The sequence below is a fragment of the Nelumbo nucifera genome, chromosome 2 (assembly GCF_055504915.1).
Source record: "Nelumbo nucifera cultivar China Antique chromosome 2, China Antique-T2T, whole genome shotgun sequence".
Classification (NCBI taxonomy): Eukaryota; Viridiplantae; Streptophyta; class Magnoliopsida; order Proteales; family Nelumbonaceae; genus Nelumbo; species Nelumbo nucifera.
In genome coordinates this window covers 24101041-24119050 of record NC_142650.1, presented here as the reverse complement: position 1 = coordinate 24119050, position 18010 = coordinate 24101041, and the positions used below count along the sequence as shown (strand labels likewise).

At 45.1% G+C, this 18010-nt stretch overlaps 1 protein-coding gene and 1 non-coding gene across 3 annotated transcripts; one reads left to right on the top strand and one right to left on the bottom strand.

Annotated features, from left to right (window-relative positions):
* Positions 1 to 8152: 8152 nt before the first annotated feature.
* Positions 8153 to 12763, top strand: LOC104595266 (P-loop containing nucleoside triphosphate hydrolases superfamily protein). Of its 2 annotated transcripts, none has more exons than XM_010255928.3 (12): positions 8153 to 8436; positions 9739 to 10139; positions 10324 to 10403; positions 10515 to 10572; positions 10663 to 10704; positions 10790 to 10868; positions 11551 to 11582; positions 11659 to 11727; positions 11822 to 11896; positions 12019 to 12135; positions 12232 to 12282; positions 12444 to 12763. In XM_010255928.3, the coding sequence occupies exons 1-12, from the start codon at positions 8283 to 8285 to the stop codon at positions 12585 to 12587; spliced, it is 1302 nt and encodes a 433-aa protein (XP_010254230.1). In that variant the 5' UTR covers positions 8153 to 8282; the 3' UTR covers positions 12588 to 12763. The 2 variants fall into 2 exon arrangements, with proteins under 2 accessions (XP_010254230.1, XP_010254231.2); XM_010255929.2 differs by having other exon boundaries at positions 8209 to 8520.
* Positions 12764 to 13961: 1198 nt separating this feature from the next.
* On the bottom strand, positions 13962 to 15148 carry LOC104595265 (uncharacterized). Its single transcript, XR_002022567.2, has 2 exons — positions 14726 to 15148; positions 13962 to 14324 (listed from the first exon to the last, which is right to left on the bottom strand). It is a non-coding gene; the product is annotated as an uncharacterized LOC104595265 (transcript).
* Positions 15149 to 18010: the final 2862 nt, after the last annotated feature.

The window sequence follows — 18010 nt, the reverse complement described above, 5'->3', positions numbered from 1 at the left end:
GGAAGTCGGCACGTGGCCTTGTGCGGTCAGACTCAACCACGACTTCCTGGTGGTCGCGACCCCCTTCCCATACAATGCCATAATAGGGTGGCCAATCACGCATATCATACGAGCAGTGGTCTCCACCTACTATTTGGCCATGAAGTTCCCTACGGACTTCGGTGTGGGGGTAGCGCGGGGCGACCAGCTCGAGTCCCACAAGTGCTACATTGCCGCCCTAAAGGGAAAGACCAAGGCAGCCGGCGACCTCGATCTGGAGCGGCCTGCAGAACAAGGCGAAGAACGAGCCTCGCCCACAGAGGAAACAGTCGCGATTCCAACCTCGCCTACGGACCCAGCTCGCACACTCTAGATCGGTGCTTCCGTCAAAGAACCCCTACGGACCAAATTGGTAAGTTTTTTACTTCGAAATTTAGATATTTTTGCATGGTCTACGACCGATATGCCCGGTATTGACCCTGGCCTTATAACTCACAAACTTAACACTGACCCTTTAGTCAGACCCGTTAGACAGAAGAAACGGAACTTAGCCTCAGAACGCTGGAAGGCGGTCGACGAGGAAGTCAAGAAGCTCCTTGCGGCAGACTTCATAAGGGAAGTCCATTACCCGAGCTGGGTGGCCAACCCTGTGCTGGTGAAAAAGGCGAACGGCAAGTGGCGCATGTGCGTCGACTACACCGACTTGAACCGAGCTTGCCCGAAAGACTGCTTCCCCCTCCCCAGTATCGACCGCCTAGTGGACGCGACCTCGGGACATGAATTGCTAAGCTTCCTGGATGCCTACTCAGGCTACAACCAAATCCGGATGGACCAGTCCGATGAGGAAAAAACCAGCTTCATAACCGAGTTCGGTCTGTACTGTTACAAGGTCATGCCCTTCGGATTAAAAAATGCCGGGGCGACCTTCCAAAGACTTGTAAATAGGCTGTTTCGGCCCCTGATTGGCACGAAGATAGAGTGTTATGTAGACGACATGGTCATCAAGACACGGTTTTCACAAGAACTAATAAAAGACTTGGATTCTGTCTTCCAAATCTTGCGTCAGTTTAGCATGAAATTGAACCCCAACAAATGTGTCTTTGGCGTCACCACGGGCAAATTCCTAGGCTACGTTGTCAATCGGCGCGGTATCGAGGCCAACCCAGACAAGATAAAAGCCATCCTAGATATGAGACCGCCTCGGAAAGTAAAAGAAGTTCAGAGGCTAAACGACCGCATAGCCGCTCTAAGCCGCTTCATGTCCAAGTCGGCAGATCGCTGCCTACCCTTCTTCAAAGCAATCAAAGGCAAAGGGTTCGAGTGGACCCAAGACTGCCAGCTCGCGTTTGACGAGCTAAAAGGTTACCTCGCCAGTGTGCCAACCTTAGCTCGGCCCGAGGAAGGCGAAGTCTTAGAACTATACCTCTCGGCTAGCGACGAGGTGGTCAGTTCGGTACTAGTAAAGGAAGCAGACCGGGTCCAACGGCCCATATATTATGTTAGTAAAATCTTGTAGGGAGCAGAGACAAGGTACCCGCAGATAGAAAAGCTAGCGTATGCACTGGTGATAGCAGCACGGAAACTCCGCCCATACTTCTAAGCTCACACCGTCATCGTCCTGACCGACAACCTCTGAGACAAGTTTTACTCAAACCCGAGGTTTCCGGCCGACTGACGAAGTGGGCCATCGAACTCAGCGAGTACGATATCCAATACAAGCCAAGAACCGCCATTAAGGCCCAAGCCTTGGCAGACTTTATCGCAGAATGCACGTTTTGCCTCGAAGCCCCTGAGTCGGTCGAGCCTGAGATCCCCAGTTCGGGCGAGCTCGGAGCTCCCAAGCCAAACGAGTCCGAACCCCATGAAGTAGCAGCCAGTGTAGCATCCCTCCTGGTTAGACCAAGCACGAACTGGGATGAGGAGCCTTGGATCCTTCACGTAGATGGCTCCTCGAACCAGCAAGGCAGCGGGGCTGGAATAGTGCTACGCAGCCCGAGCGGAACAAAGCTGGAATACGCACTACGCTTTGAGTTCGTGGCATCTAACAACGAGGCGGAGTACGAGGCACTGATAGCCGGGCTAAACCTAGCGCACAAGGTTGGAGCAAAGCACATAGTTATCTGCAGTGATTCCCAGCTCGTGGTCAACCAAGTTACAGGCGAATACGAAGCGCGCGAGCTCACAATGATTGCATACTTGGCAAAGGTACAGGAGGCTCTGCTCAACTTCCAGTCACACTTCATCAAGCAAATCCCGAGGTCAGAGAACGCTGAGGTCGACGCCCTGTCCCGACTAGCTAGCACGAGCCACAACGCCAGGAGAACCGTGTACGTAGAGGACTTACCTCTGCCCAGCATTCTCAGTGGGGCAGAAGGGGTCGCTCCCGTCACTGAAGTAGAGCCGAGCTGGATCGACCCACTCGCGAGCTTCCTGCTAGACAGAACCCTCCCCGCGGACCACAACGCAGCCAAGAGGGTGCAGCGTTAGGCAGCCAAATACGTCATGATAGACGAATGGTTGTACCGAAGATCCTACACGCTGCCCTACCTGCGATACTTGCGCCCAACCGAAGCCGGGTTGGTACTCTGCGACACTCATGATACTACTGGCCAAAAAAGCACTACCTGCGATGCGGCGGACACCTGGGGGGCCGAGCCCTCGCCTAAAAAGCACTTCGACAAGGATACTACTGGCCAACGGTGAAGACAGAGACAATCGAGCTCGTCAGAAAATGCGACAAGTGTCAGAAGCATGCCAATATCCACCATCAGCCCGTTGCCGACCTCAAATACCTCACCAGTCCATGGCCCTTCGCCCAATGGGGCATCGACCTCCTGGGGCCATTCCCACCAGCGACAGGCGGGAGAAAATTCCTAGTGGTGGCAGTAGATTACTTCATAAAGTGGATAGAAGCTGAACCCCTGGCAACAGTTACAACCCGAAACATACAGAACTTCTTTTGGAAGAACATTGTATGTCGCTTCGGGCTACCTCGGGTACTGATCTCCGACAACGGCAAACAGTTCGAGGATATCAAGTTCCAAGAATGGTTCCAAAGTATGGGAATTAGTCAGAACTTCACGTCGGTCGCACACCTGCAGGCAAATGGCCAAACAGAAGTAATGAACAGAGCCATCCTCCGCGGACTGAAAGCACGATTAGACCGAGCCAAAGGTTTGTGGGCAGACGAACTACCAAGTGTTCTATGGGCTCACCGAACCACGGATAAAACCGCCACAGGAGAGACCCCCTTTAACCTCACCTACGGCACCGAGGCGGTGATCCCGGCGGAAATCGAAGTACCTACGCTGCGACTAGAAGCATACGATGAACAGACAAACAAGGGCGAGTTACGCACCAACCTCGACCTACTGGACGAAGTGAGAGACCTCGCGCACATCCGAACTGCGGCCTACCAGCAAAAGGTAGCTCGGTATTATAACGCGCGAGTAAAGAAGAGGAACTTCTGTGTCGGCGACCTGGTTCTCCGTAAGGTCATGGTGCCCGAACCCGGTGTAGGGAAACTTGGGCCAAATTGGGAGGGACCCTACAGAGTAAAGAAAGCACTCGGTGGGGGGGCATACGAGCTCGAAACTCTAGAAGGAAAACAAGTACCCCGAGCATGGAGCGTCTTCAACTTAAGAAGATACTACCTATAAACCAGCAAGGCAAGTACCCTGAAGCCAAGGTAAAAAACGAACTAAAGGATCGAAATGGTCAGTTCGGCAAAAAACGCAGCTCGAAGACAGGACAACTAGCACTTAAACAAAAAAGCCATTTCATTTCAGATAAAGGTGTACATTCAAAAAAAAAAACCACCATCTTTTACAAGTCAGGGGCTACTTCATCATTATCAGAAGCCACTTCGACAACACCCGAAGGACCTGCCTCCCCCTCGGAGTCCGGTTCGGCATCCGCAGCATTAGCCATCTCTTGAGTAATGCACGAAGTCGATATGGCACTGGTATCGAGCTCGGGGTACGTATTCCGGATCATCCACCGGCTTAGCTTGAAACCCCTCCTGTAGGAGTCCACCATCAGATCATCGAAATCCGGCAAAGCGATATAATCAATGACAGCTTTTTTCTTCGCGTCTTCGATGCCTTGAGAGAAGATCTGAGTCCTCTCCTTGATATCCTCTTGAAGATACTCAACCTGATGCTACAGGTCCAGCTTCAATTCCGCCATATGCTTCACCACCACTCCCATGGCCTCAGCATCTCTCTGAGACCTCGCCTGCCTAGACCGCGCGAGGCGAGCAGCCTCCTCGGCAGCTCGCGCCTGCCTCGAGCACCTCTCCACCTGGTTCGCCAAGGCGTGAATAGAAGAGTTCACCTACCAAAGGGAAACAAGGGATCAAAGGAACGAATAGAAGAATAAAGATCGAAGAACTCTAAAGAAGGGAGCACTAACCACCATGGCATGGGTAACGGCACGGCAGGCCACTTGGTGCAGAGGGAGCTCGGTCCACGCCGCGACTTCCTCGGGAAACATGGCCTCCTTACTCCGTTGAAGAGCGTGAATAGGCGACAACACACTCCTGAAGTCCCCCGGGGCCTCCGAGCCTGACGGCCCAGCTCGCGTATGGGCGGACTCGAAGTAAGCGGGAGCCCCTGTGTGAGTAGTTTCGGCATAAGGAGCCCCCGCCGGCTCCTGCATAGGAGGAACCATCTCGGGCTCCATTGGCTGATCCTCCGCCGGGTAGTCCGGTACCTCGGGCTCCGCACCCTGGGGTGGCTCGGCGCGAGCTCGCTTAGCCACCCGTTTTCTCCTCTTCATGCCCTGGAACAAGTGCCCACCTCGGGTCCCTCGAGAGTCCATCGTACCTGCGAAAAAGAGTTCGGCATCAGTAAAACAAGTAAAAGAAGATCAAGACAGGATCTTTAGGGAAAGAACCTACCCAAACTCAGGCCAGCAGCAATAAGCTTGGCCTCCGTCAGATACCGTTGACACTCCATCCCAAGCCGCGCTCATTGCCGGAGGCCCTTCGCCGTCTCTTTATCGAGTGTGACGCCGGAGTCGGGAGCGGCCATCCCCCAGCCGGTCTGAAACGGCCACCCCAGCGCACTTCGCACCCCGAAATAGTCCCGCTTCCACGCCGGGACCTTATTAGGGAGTCCGTGTAAGAGCTTGAAGCCTGGGCGAGGAGACAGGTAGTACGCCTGCCAACGCCCAGGAAGGGGACCCGCTTGATTTTTCAGCATTAAAATAGAGGAAAAAATCTCCAAATCCAAAGGAAAGTTCTCGTCACAGAATAAGGAGATCGTCCCCACTAAATTCCTAACGGAGTTCGGGTGAAGCTAGCCGACCGTCACACCGAAGTGGTTTAGAACCTCGACGAGAAGAGGATAGAAAGGCAGTCGCAGCCCCGCAGCGAGCTGCTCCCGGAAAATCACGATTTCATCAGGACCGTGTTCCCAAGGGAAGCTACCCGTAGGGATGAAGTAGGCGTGCTCCCCGGGTAAGTTGTAGTAGTCTATGAGGGATTGAAGTCCCTCAGGCGTCATAGTTGAAGGGCCGAACTGATCTAAAGCCCGTTCACGACGGGAGGTGGATGCCGACCTACCCGAGGCACCTCGGCTTGTAGGTTCAACCTCTTCCTCAGGACCTACATCGGGCTCACTTGAACTACCGGGGGACGCAAATTGGTTCGTAGAACCTGCATCAGACCCGCCTGAACTGTTTGGACCCTTCGAACTAGACATCAGGGAATGGAACGGGATTCCAAGAGCACTCACCCGGGAAGAAGACTGAAGTAGACCACGAAAGCTCGAACAAGCAAGGAACCTGGGACGCGAGCTGAAGAGCCTGGACGCGAACTAAAACTTTGGCGCGAACTCAAGAGGTACAGTGGCAAGGACTGGGCCCCCCCCCCCGCTATTTATATCCATAGCGGCCGGAAAGTGACGGCCCAGATCGAAGCCAATCCAACAGCCCACAGCCGCGCTAACCGCACGTCTTCCGAAGCCGACCAGCGCACGTCTTTCCGAAACTGATGAGGCATCACGCACGTCCTGTCAGAGATGACGAGGCGTCAGCACGCATCTTCTCGAAACTGATAGGGTGTCAGCGCACGTCTCCTCACAATAAAAGCATCTGCAGCACGACTCCCGAACGACTACCATCACGTCTCCCAAACGCGTGCCTTTTTTGAAAATCAAATTAAAGCGAGTGCCCTCAGTACGGACCAAAATCCTCCTGCTACCTTACGAACTCCCCGCGCCAAGACAGGACCCTTGTCGCAGGGAGTGGGGGGCAATTGATGAAGGGAAATTTGGCCCGACCTCGCAATCACCCGACACGTGGCAAATGCAAGCAACTCGAGGCAGCAGAGCGCCCAAAACGAGCACTGAAAGTAACGAAGTCTGAGCTCCCTACCGAGAACTAGAGCTCCCTACTGGGAGTCTGAGCTCCCTATTAAGAACCCGAGCTCCCTCAGTACGGACCAAAATCCTCCTGCTACCTTACGAACTCCCTGCGCCAAGACAGGACCCTTGTCGCAGGGAGTGGGGGGCAATTGATGAAGGGAAATTTGGCCCGACCTCGCAATCACCCGACACGTGGCAAAAGCAAGCAACTCGGGGCAGCAGAGCGCCCAAAATGAGCACTGAAAGTAACGAAGTCCGAGCTCCCCACCGAGAACTAGAGCTCCCTACTGGGAGTCTGAGCTCCCTATTAAGAACCCGAGCTCCCTACTGAGAACCCGAGCTCCCTGCAAGGAGCCTGAACTATCTCGGGTCCTAAACCTCACAAAGCCGTGACCCGAGCTGGCCCATGGCAGCTCGGAACACTCCCCAAACCGAACTCAAGACATCTCGCTCGCCACTCCAGCACTTTGCTTCCATAACACCAGACTGACCAAACGTACCTGACACCGAGGACGTCCGTATCCAAGGGCGGCGCACCTGATTGATTTGGGATCTGACGCCTGACAGCCGCACTTCAAACGGCCTCCTGCTACCGCCACGTGCCACCGTCGTTACCAGCCGCAGAGACGGCTCCGACAAAAGGAGCAGTGGCGGTTCTGTCCGGCTAGAGGGGATGGCATCCGAACTGGCAGGAGCTCAGAGATAATCATGCCCGATCTGACAGAAGCCTGGAAGTGAGTGCGCGAGGTGGTTATAAAAGACTCCCTACCCCCTAAGAACAAGGTATGCTAACTTTTGCGCTATCTGGCTTATCTTGCTTTTGAAAGATTCTAACTTGAGCTTCGAAGCCCTTACGCCGGATTCTCCCCAGAGCTTCTTCACCCCCTCCGTTTCAGGTCCCCTACCACTCAGTTCAAAGGCAAGATCGTTGACAGCTAAGGCCGGCCGGATTATGCATCATCACCAGGGTTGCATGAGAATCCATTGGTCATTAAGAGTCCAAGGACCATTTGTTCTAACTGTATCGAAATCCTTAGCATATCTGAAGTTCAAGCGGAAGTGACCTCTATTAAACGGTGCTAAGAGTAGGCTGCTGGAATCCAGAGCTCATATAGACCTTGGTCAGTTAACCGGGGAAAAAGTCGACAAATGAGAGAAAGCTGCTAGTTTTCTCCGATGCGCCTGAAGAGATGAGATGTTGGATGTTCACCACGTCTACTCCAGCGTTTTCATTGCCTTGAAACATTTGTTGGAATGCCTTATTAAGCGCTTCCAAATTGTCATTGGGGAAGGAGGTAGTGTAGGAAAGGGAGGAAGGATTAAAGAGAAAGGGAGAAGGGAGAAAGGCTGAAGTTCAGAAAAGGAAGAAGAAGAAAGCAACAAAAGAGAAGGGATGGAAAAACTAAAAGGGATATAAATCCCAAGTCTATTTCAGATGTTTATTAATTATGCTGGAGCAAGAGACTAGAAAAACAAACTACAAAGCCGATAGTGGTTGAGATGCCAAATAGTAAACAACTATTAGAACAAGTAACGGAGTCGTAATTAGATTAAAATGCGGGCAGCGAGAAATCACGCTGATTTGCGAAGAGGCGGTTATGTGTAATTATGAACTTGGGTTTTCGAAACCCGTCGTTGAGCAGTTACCGAGTTGCAGTTGAATGGAAAAGAGGCCAACCATTGGCACTCGTCGTTACAGTTTCCTTGTAGTTGAGGAGGCATCAGGACAATAGAAATCCCCCTCAACGTAAACCTTCCAAATGGATCGTTTTAAATTTACGATAATGCCAGTGGGGACGGAGGAGGGTAATTTGGTAATTTGATGCCAACGAACTTGGAGGGGATTTCGTAGCAACTAGCAACCTCAAACCAACGCTCAAGGGTTCGTATCGCTGTTCTGCGTCTCGTGGAGGGAGAGAGAGATAGAGAGAGAGGATGACGACGGCAACATCGAGCATCGTGTCACAGCCGACGCCATGGCTGACCACTTCACTCATTTCTCCCTATAAAACCCAGTCTTGTTCGCAAAGCTTCACCGTCGTCTCCTCTTCTCTCTTTACGACATCGCCAACCGCAGCTAACCTCTCTAGTAAGTTCTGTTCTTCTTTTCTTTTCAATAGTTCCCTCTCATTCCGTAAGCTCTCTGTAATGCCGACCGAAGCTGCAAAATCAGGTACGACGCTTTCAAATTTGTTGAAGGGGAGTCAGCTTTAATCTCTCGTTTGATTTAAGTCCTTGGAGTTTTAAATCTTTTATTTCTTTGGTATGCTTAAGCTGTTCAGCTTTGCTCATTCATCATCAACTCCTTTTAGAATCATCTAATATTTTCGTATTTTCTTGAATCTGCTGTAAGCCTGGTAACTTCAATAAATTCGTTTTAGTTCATCATCATCCAAGCCTTTTTCCCAACTATATGGGGTCGGCTACGTCAATCCCGTTTCACCAGTCCGTTCTATTTGATGCCATTAACATAAATGTTTAAGTTTGAACCACTGCAAGCTTAATCTGTGTGCTTATGTCTATCAGTGTGTAGAATTTATTATTTATTCCCACTTGAGGATTCATTATGTAGCGTCTGAAGGATCTTATTTTGCTCAAAATCTTGGAACTTTTGGTTGAGGTTTGCTAGGCTTTCGTTCTTCTTCTTCTTCTTTTTTTTTGATTTAGTAATGCTCACCAATAAAGTAGTGGAAACTAGAAACTGTCCGAGTCCTAAACAGTTTCCCTTGTGCTGCTTTAGATTTGTTATATTATTTTATTTCATATTAGGAAACTTGATTACAATTGTAAATTCTAATGTATTTTTGCTTGGGGTTTGAGGAAGAAGCTCTGGTGCTTATATTTGGTAATTTTGGTTGAGGCCAGAGCGTTCAGTTTCTAGGTGCCGGAGAGACTTCTAATTCCACTTCAGATTCTGTTGTTCTCTCCCATCATCTCCTTTCTGTCAAAAAATATTTCTTTAATTATTGTATTGTAGAGAAGAGGGTTGGATTGAACTTTGCCTTACTCTTCCGGTGCATTAACACATTAATAATACAAACACTGAGTATTTATTTAGTTTCTGTTCCATAGATACCCCACGAAGAGGGGGGGACAGGACACAGAAGTGCTTGTTGGAGATGAGATTGAATATGATTTTAAACGGTCAAATTTAAAGTTGTGTTTTTCATTTTCCAACTGAAAAATGGGTTTCTTAGACAGTACTAATACTGTATAACATAGAACAGTAGAACTATTGTTAAAAGTTCAAAGCAGTCTGATCGTTATTTCTGTTACACATTCTGATTTTATATTGTGGTGTTAATGCTGTTTTTGCATTTTTCCTGTCATAATGCTGGTGGAGTTTTTAGAGCTGAAGATTATCTTTCTTATCTTGTTTCCCAATTTTCAGGGTCTCTTACTCTAGCTCGGGGATGCTCATGGATGCAGGACAATTCCATGGGCTATGACACCACCAGCAACAGAAAATTGAGACAGGGCCCTTTACATTCGGTGTTTTCCACTACACCTGCAGTGGTTTCCTCGGTGCAAGACCTTTACGAATTTATATGCTCAGGTCCTCTCATAGAAAAAACGGGTTTGACACCAGAAATGGTTGCAGAGAGTATTGACAGGTGGTTAGAATGTGGGCTTTACCTGTGTAGATTATTCCAACTCAATGAGCTTAACTTAACAGTCCCTCAGAAAGCTAGGATCTATCACTACTATATACCTGTATTTTTCTGGTGTGAAGATCAGATTTCACATCACAGGTCGATGTTCAAAGATGGAGAAGACATCCCTCCTTTAGTGGTATATATACCTTGTCAGAGCCTATCCTTAATGATTTTAGTAGCTTTTTTCCTGTTACTTTCCATTGATTTCAGGCTGTGTTACAACCAGAGTTCTAAATTTACTATTTTCTATGCATTAGAATTTGTTCAATCTGATAAACTCCATGAGCAGCTTACATGGATAAGATCTTTTTGTGGTGCAGATTGGTTTTAGTGCTCCACAGGGATGCGGAAAGACTACACTTGTTTTTGCCTTAGATTATCTTTTTAGATGCACTGGAAGGTTGGTTGATGAATTGTTAAACTTGTTAAATACTAAATTGTTAGTCTTGTTATTTGTTATGAACTCTAAGCGAACAGTATGGTTGTGCTGACACTTATATTGAAATCTTAGGAAGTCTGCATCTGCAACAATTTCTATAGATGATTTTTATTTGACAGCTGAGGATCAGGTAATATACTGAGGGTCAGATTTAACCATTTGTCCTCTTCTGTTGTTTATTCAAAATTTTCATTTCTGATTCACTTTACATATGCTGAAGGCTAAATTGAGAGAAGCAAATCCCAGCAATGCGCTTTTAGAGGTAGCTATTGGAATGTCCTTGACCCAATCTTGAGAATAGATACAAATGGTGTGTTTTTTAAATGTTTATCAATGCCTGATTTCAGTTTCGGGGGAATGCTGGAAGCCATGATCTTCAATTTTCCATTGAAACATTGACAGATCTAATGAAATTGACAAAAGAAGGTAACACTCTATTGTATTGACTTACATCTTCCCATTTTTTACTCAGTTCTCTACTTCTTTTGATTAGGAAGACTAATTCAACTATGCTGCCTTTATGAATATTTGTTGCACGTTAAATCAAGATTTCAACTGATCATGTTAAAGACATCACTTGGTCTATTTGCTTTTCATTGGTTCACATTTCACAGGATGTACCTACCATCAAGACTTTAACAATGCCAAAGATGTCAGCTGTCATGTGTTGTTTTGTCATTGGTTCACATTTTTTGCTTCACAGTGCAGTACATGCACCATAGATTTTGCCTAGAGAGATTGGGGTTAATTATTTTTTTACCAGTAATCATGTTAAAGATGTCACATGGTCTATTTACTTTTCATCGGTTCACATTTCACAAGATTTACTTGCCATCAAGATTTTAAGAACGTCAAAGATGCCAGCTGTGATGTGTCATTTTGTCACTGGTTCACATTTTTTGCTTCATGGTGCAGTTTTGCACCAAGATTTTGCCTAGGGAGATTGAGGCTCCGTTTTTTTTACGTGTAATCTAGACTTCACTGAATACACAGAAGGGGAGTTGGTGACCAATAAACTTGTATATACATGCTTCATCTTTCTGTTTATATTCTTTGTAAACATGGTTTCTCTTCAAGTATTAATGGAGTTATTCTTTACACTACTTAGGCTTGAAGATGAAGCTGCCACGATATGACAAAGTAAGCAAAAGTCACCATCAACTCTGTTTACTTTATGAATTTATAAGACATAGTGATGGAAAATTCTCTTATGCAGTCTGCATATGGTGGGAGAGGTGACAGAGCTGACCCTTCAACATGGCCAGAGGTTGAAGGGCCATTGACGGTAAAACAGTGATATTTTTCCTTTCTTTAATATGTACTAAACCAATATTTTTCTTCATCTCTCATTATTCTTCTGTTCTCGGATGGCCAATTAGGTCGTACTGTTTGAGGGTTGGATGCTTGGTTTCAAACCCCTTCCGGTGGAAGTTGTTAAAGCTGCTGACCCACAGGTTTGTAGTAACGATTTGATGCTTTTTCCACACTTGGGTTTACAAGGTCTTGCTGTTATGGCTGTTTCATTTTATTATGTTAATGAGATCCTTATGATCTAAAATAATGCCTGCTTTCCTAGCTGGTGGCTGTGAACAAAAACCTTCAAGCTTATTATGATGCATGGGACAAGTTCATAAAGGCATGGGTTGTAATCAAAATTAAGGACCCAAGTTGTGTCTATGAGTGGCGATTGCAGGTTTGACACCACGAAACTTCCACATGTTCCATTTGTGCTTGAATAAACTCATCCTTGTTAACTGACTAACCCAATCCTTCTTGCATTTTTTTTCAGGCAGAGGTTGCCATGAGAGAGGAAGGCAAACCTGGGATGTCTGATGAAGAGGTGCTTCTCTATATGCATTAAGGATCATTTCATCCATTTAACTGTTTGCATTTACCTAGCAGATAAATTCAGCAATACTTGCAGTTACAGTAATGTTTTTAATTGTTGGAGTGAGATTGTTTTGTTGATTTATGAAACTGAAATTTCTTCAAACTCTGCAGGTTATGGATTTTGTTTCACGTTACCTACCAGCATACCATGCTTATCTTCCAACACTATATTCAGAAGGACCAAATGGATCTGATCCCGAACATCTCCTTGTTGTTGAAATTGATGAAAAGAGGAATCCCATCTTGGGTAACTAGTTGGCAGCATTTAGGCTACAATATTAGAGGCCATTTTTTGATTGTCTTGGACAAGGTGTAACGGTTTCAGCCAATGACTGACAATAGACACCCACTGGTGAAGCCATCCCTGAATTCAATGTATAAATGCATTAATGTGAATAAGAAATGGTTGTATGAAAGGGTTTTTTCTTCAATTCCTTCTTTCTCAAGACATCCAAAGTTGAGATCAATCCCTCCCCCCCCTCTCTCTCTCTCTCAATCTATACACGTTCTGCATTGAATTGCTCTTGCCATGTTCCTGACACGAGAAACATGGGAGACCAAAACAGTCTAGGATGTTTTGGATCAAACATCTGAGCTCTCATTCAAGCATTTAATAATGGTTAACGCATCAAATATCTACCATTCTTAGAAGTTAATTCCCTATAACTAAGCATAAACAGAACAGGTATTAAAAGCAAGAGCTGAAAATGCCTAAAGAAAATGTGAATTATATAATTTGTTGGTAGACAAATTGGAAGAAAATAAAAATGGAAAAGTTGTTAATGCAGCACGAGCACGGTCCACGGAATTGTGTGAGAGAGAAAGAGAGAGCTCATTGGTAACTCATGTAGTGACTCGACTCGCTTGTCACATGGGAGAGTTCTCATCTGAGCAGCTCTAAGGACATGTATCAGCGGATTAAAGTGAATAATCTACTGAAGACATCGACCAGCGGAGTAAAAGCTAGAATGGGTTTCCGCCTCCGGAGGGGGGAAAAACAATGGAGACATCTGTCATTCAACCATTGATTACTCCGTTGGTCTCATTTGTAGTCGCCGGGAGAGCTTTACAACAATGTAGTAAACTTTGTACCAGTGTTGCTAAACACGCTATTAACATCCATTGCCTGCTTGTACATTTTCTGATAAAACAATTTGCTTATCCTACGATCATATCAAATAAAAGCTCCAAAAAGTGTTGATGCTACAATTGATAAGGTATGTATTTCCACCAGAATCTTGATCATCATCATCTAAGCCTTGTGCTACATGAATTCTGTTTCGCCATATCCATTCATTAAATAATTTCCACCCAAGTTCTTTTCGGCCTGCCTTAGTTATTGTAGCCCTTACAACTTGTAACTGGCCATTTCTTCTAACAAGCCCAGTGGATGGTCTTTTTATGCATCTGATCAAACCATCTCAGTCTACTTTCATTTTATCGATCTATTCTAACTACTCCTAAGTCTCAATCTACTTTCATCTTGTCAATCTATTGGAACTATTCCTAAGTTCCTTCCATCCAGATTAGTCCAGAATCTAGACAAGCCAATCAGTTGCGGGGTGGTCATTATATATATATATGAGAGAGAGAGAGGCATCCATCGGTAATTGGCAAATTTATAGTTCGGATGTTGATGATAAGGAATCCGCAATTTTATTTGTGAGATAGGTTTTTTAGGTGGATCAGTACACAAAAGGGTTCCTGCAACACGACTCACACCATATCTCAAATTTCTTTTCCTCTTCTGATTAATTTTTACAGTCTTAATACCCCTAAAGAATAAAACACGAAAAGAATAAAAAAAGAGGTGTAAAAAAGGAAAATGTTAGGATGCTGCAGGGATGAGGATGGAGGTATGAACCCCCATTTCAAACTAATGTTCCAGGAGGTTGGAAGGGGCTTAAGCCCTAAGGACAGCAGCAACAGAGAATGTCCAAGCAGCACTCGCAAGTCTCAAAGCAGCAGAAGCAGCAACACAGTGCGAACAAACTGCAACAAAAAACACCAAAATTCATCACAAGAAAGCCATTTTTATTTCTTTCATTCTTGTTAGCGGGGGATCTGATCTCCCATCCCAATTACGGGGTGGTGGCTTGATCTCCAGGCATTCCATTAGAAGAGCAGAACATGTTTCAGATTTTTGGTTTGACTTGAGCATGGCGATGCATCTATATGACATGGTTATCATTATCATACCATATTCATATATAATTTCTCAATGTTGTAATAGAACAAATTAGAAGGAATCGAGATAACATGAAAAACAAAGACGAAAAGTCAATTCATGAAGGAAACAAGAACATAAAACTACAATCAGATATCTATATATCTATATATCTATATATATATATATAGAGAGAGAGAGAGAGATGGCGAAGAACATAAGAAACCTAGCGTAGAGACAGCCCTTCTCCTCATGGCGTCTTTGGACGTGGTCGAAATATGACATCTCTTGATACCCAATTGGTGCATACATTCTGCCTCTCTCTTTCTCTCCTCTCTCTCGTTGCAGTCTTGCAGAGCGGATGGATAAGCGTCACAGATCGATCGAGTAAGCCGAAGTAGGGACCTGAGTGGTGATTTTATAGCTGAGATGAATGGGGATTGCTAGAGTTCAGAATACTGCATTTTTTCTTGGACACTTGTCGGTTACTCTGACTAATATATTCCTTTTTATTCTCATTTATTTGCAATTTATTAAATTTTTTAAGATTAAAAATTTATTAAAAATAAATAAATAAATAAAGATGAGAAGGAAAACCGGAAACAGCTACTGCCTACCGGGGGTTGAAGATGTTGAAGGCTTAGTTGGGGGTTAGTGAGGAAGTGATGCACGCAAGGGCAAGGCGCCAGGGCCCACTCCATTGGATTTGGAGTGGTTTCCCTTCTTTCTATTGTATTGACTTCGTCGGATTCTCTTGCGCATGGAATGCGCCACGAAATTTACCCCGATCAAGGAAACAAGCGTGGAGTTAGCAATCCCGTTGCGAGGTAGGTCTTAGCCTCGTAGGTCCCATGGTACAGCTAGACCGGATCTGCTGTGCATAACGGACCGGATTGGCCGGAGACTAGTATGGGTCGGGTAGTCTAACGGGCCAAGCTGATTAGATTTATTCATAGGCCGGGTATTTCAACAGGCTGGTTCAGCCATTATTTTTTGGGCTTGGACAAAATTTCAGGCCTATGGGTTAAGCTGACTTTAAATACCAGGCCCAATCATTTTTTGGGCCGAGTCAAGCTTTTTTAAATAAGCCTGACCCGATACTATTATATATAATAAAAAAAATATTTATGTTATATATAATATATTAAATTATTATTAAAGTTCGACCCAAACCTGGCCCAGCCCATGAATTGATTTACTGGAGACAAAATTATACACATCGGGTTGGGTAATTATCATGAAGTGAACATGTTGGTATTCTGTATGCTCATAGTGTAGGTCTCATGTGTACGAAACATTGATGTATTCACTCTTGTTTAGCTTGCCCAGCCTGCCATACATGATTTTGTCACCAGCCATCCTTAGTTACCATAACCAATTATGAGTGAACACTCCACTGTTCCGTATACATCGGTTCCGGGAGATGTTGAGTACCTAAAGTCTGGATCTGCTGTTTGCCAATAGGAATGCCACTTTGGACTGGATTTGGTTCAATCTGATCTGGTCCAATATGAGTCCATTATACTACAGATCATTTTGGATCTGTCCAATTTAATGTATGGACCGCTCAGTCTGTTCAAATTGGTTTTAATTTAGATTTGTTCCAATCCAAACTTGATCCATTAAAACTTGTAATCTTATCTTCTAACCCAATCTAATATAAATCCATTACAGATGGACCAGGTCCAATCCAATCTAATAAAATACTTTGGACCAATAAGTATGGACTGGTCCAATTCTCTGTGTCTTATTGACACTCCTGATATATAACCAATTACTAGAGCTGTACATGTTCATTCGTGTTTGATTATACATATTATATATTCATTTGTTAATGACTATATTGTATAAATTTAGATTTCATACTCACGGAACCATCTCACAGTCCCTTGCAGTCATGCACTGAAAATATCTTAACATTTATATATTTTATTCATGAAGAGATGTATCTGAATTCATATTATATACCTTAGGAGTGGAGTCCTTTAAAACATCTTCATATTTATATGTTTTTATTCATGGAGAGATGTATCCGAATTCATATTATTTACTTTAAGTTTAATTTGAAAAGAGTATAAATACAAATATGTACAGTATAAATACATATAAAATAATACAAAATATAAGGTTTTACACTCTATTTACATTTGTACTCCTTCCAAACTCAGCCTTCGGAATGGAATCCTTTCATCTTTTGTTTTTTTTTTCTCTCTTTTTATTTCAGAGTTAGAGACTTCTCAAATGGGCCCAGCGAAACAACCCATAGTTGTCTTGAAACAGCTTGATCATGTTCATGGCGTTCACAAGCTATTGCTACTTGCCAACTGAATACGCGTCTGCTCCATCTACAACGCAAATTCCATTTTCTATCGTGCAAAGCAATATCGGTTGATTGGATATCTACAATGGTTTCGTTTCGTACCTATCATTCCCTTTCATTATCGATCTATTAAAAGAGGTAACCAATCACTGAATTCAGATTACCTGTCAATAAAAACACGTTCCAACATAAATCTCACTATAAAATTGGGACCATCATAAAAGTTGGATCCATCATATATGAGATGTATAATGTCTGATGATGTTAGTTGGGTGTTATAACATGTTTTGTTGATAGGTGATAGGACTCCCAATCACGTGGTATCTGATAAAATTTACGGGACGTTTTGATTTAGGGTTTTTAGCCATTAAGGGCAACTTTTTGCTTTTAATATAAAAAAAAAATATATTTTATATAATAACCAAAATAAGGTATCTTTTTCTAAAAAATATCAAGTAAAGGCATTTGTCTTCGTCCTCTGTATTTGGCCGGCGTATGCCCTCCGGTTAAGCCCAATCATTCGTCTTCCTCCTCTGTATTTGGCCGGCGAATGCCCTCCGGTTAAGCCCAATATTGCATTATTTTTGAGAAGTGAGCAAGTGAATTTTGTTCATATGGATTTGAGGTCGAAGAAGTGGAGCTGGTCGAGGTGAGCAAGTGAATCCTGACGTCAGTGCAACGGACGCCAAGCCATGAGGCAGAGCAGGCGTCACTAGAGGTTGCTGTGAGCGTCAGTTTAGGAGCAGAACTCTCAGGTAAATTGATGCACCATCTCTCTTCGCTCAGGTCTCCAAAAGGTAGATGTCGCACCGAAGCTTTGCGACAAGTTCACTGGAATCAATCCCCTACATCCTCGAAAGCTCCGCCTCGTGGTCGAGCTGTACATGAAGCTACGGATTAAGTCCTGGCTGTCACGGCCAAAGGGCGAACTCGATGGAGCAGGGCTGATGAATCAATTTTTTCGTGAAGTATCAATTTTTTGTGCTAAGTACCTCGTCATTTGGTTTGCTTTCAAGTGGCCGATGACTCAGAGGCTGAAGTTAACTTCTACTGGATGAGGACCTGGATGTCGAACTGATCAGGCCGAGCTGGGGGCAGATTAGGTGCCGACCTAACTGGGTTGAGTTGGGCAGGTTAGGTGCCGAACTGATTGGGCCGAGCTAGGCAGGTTAGGTGACGAGTTGACTGGGT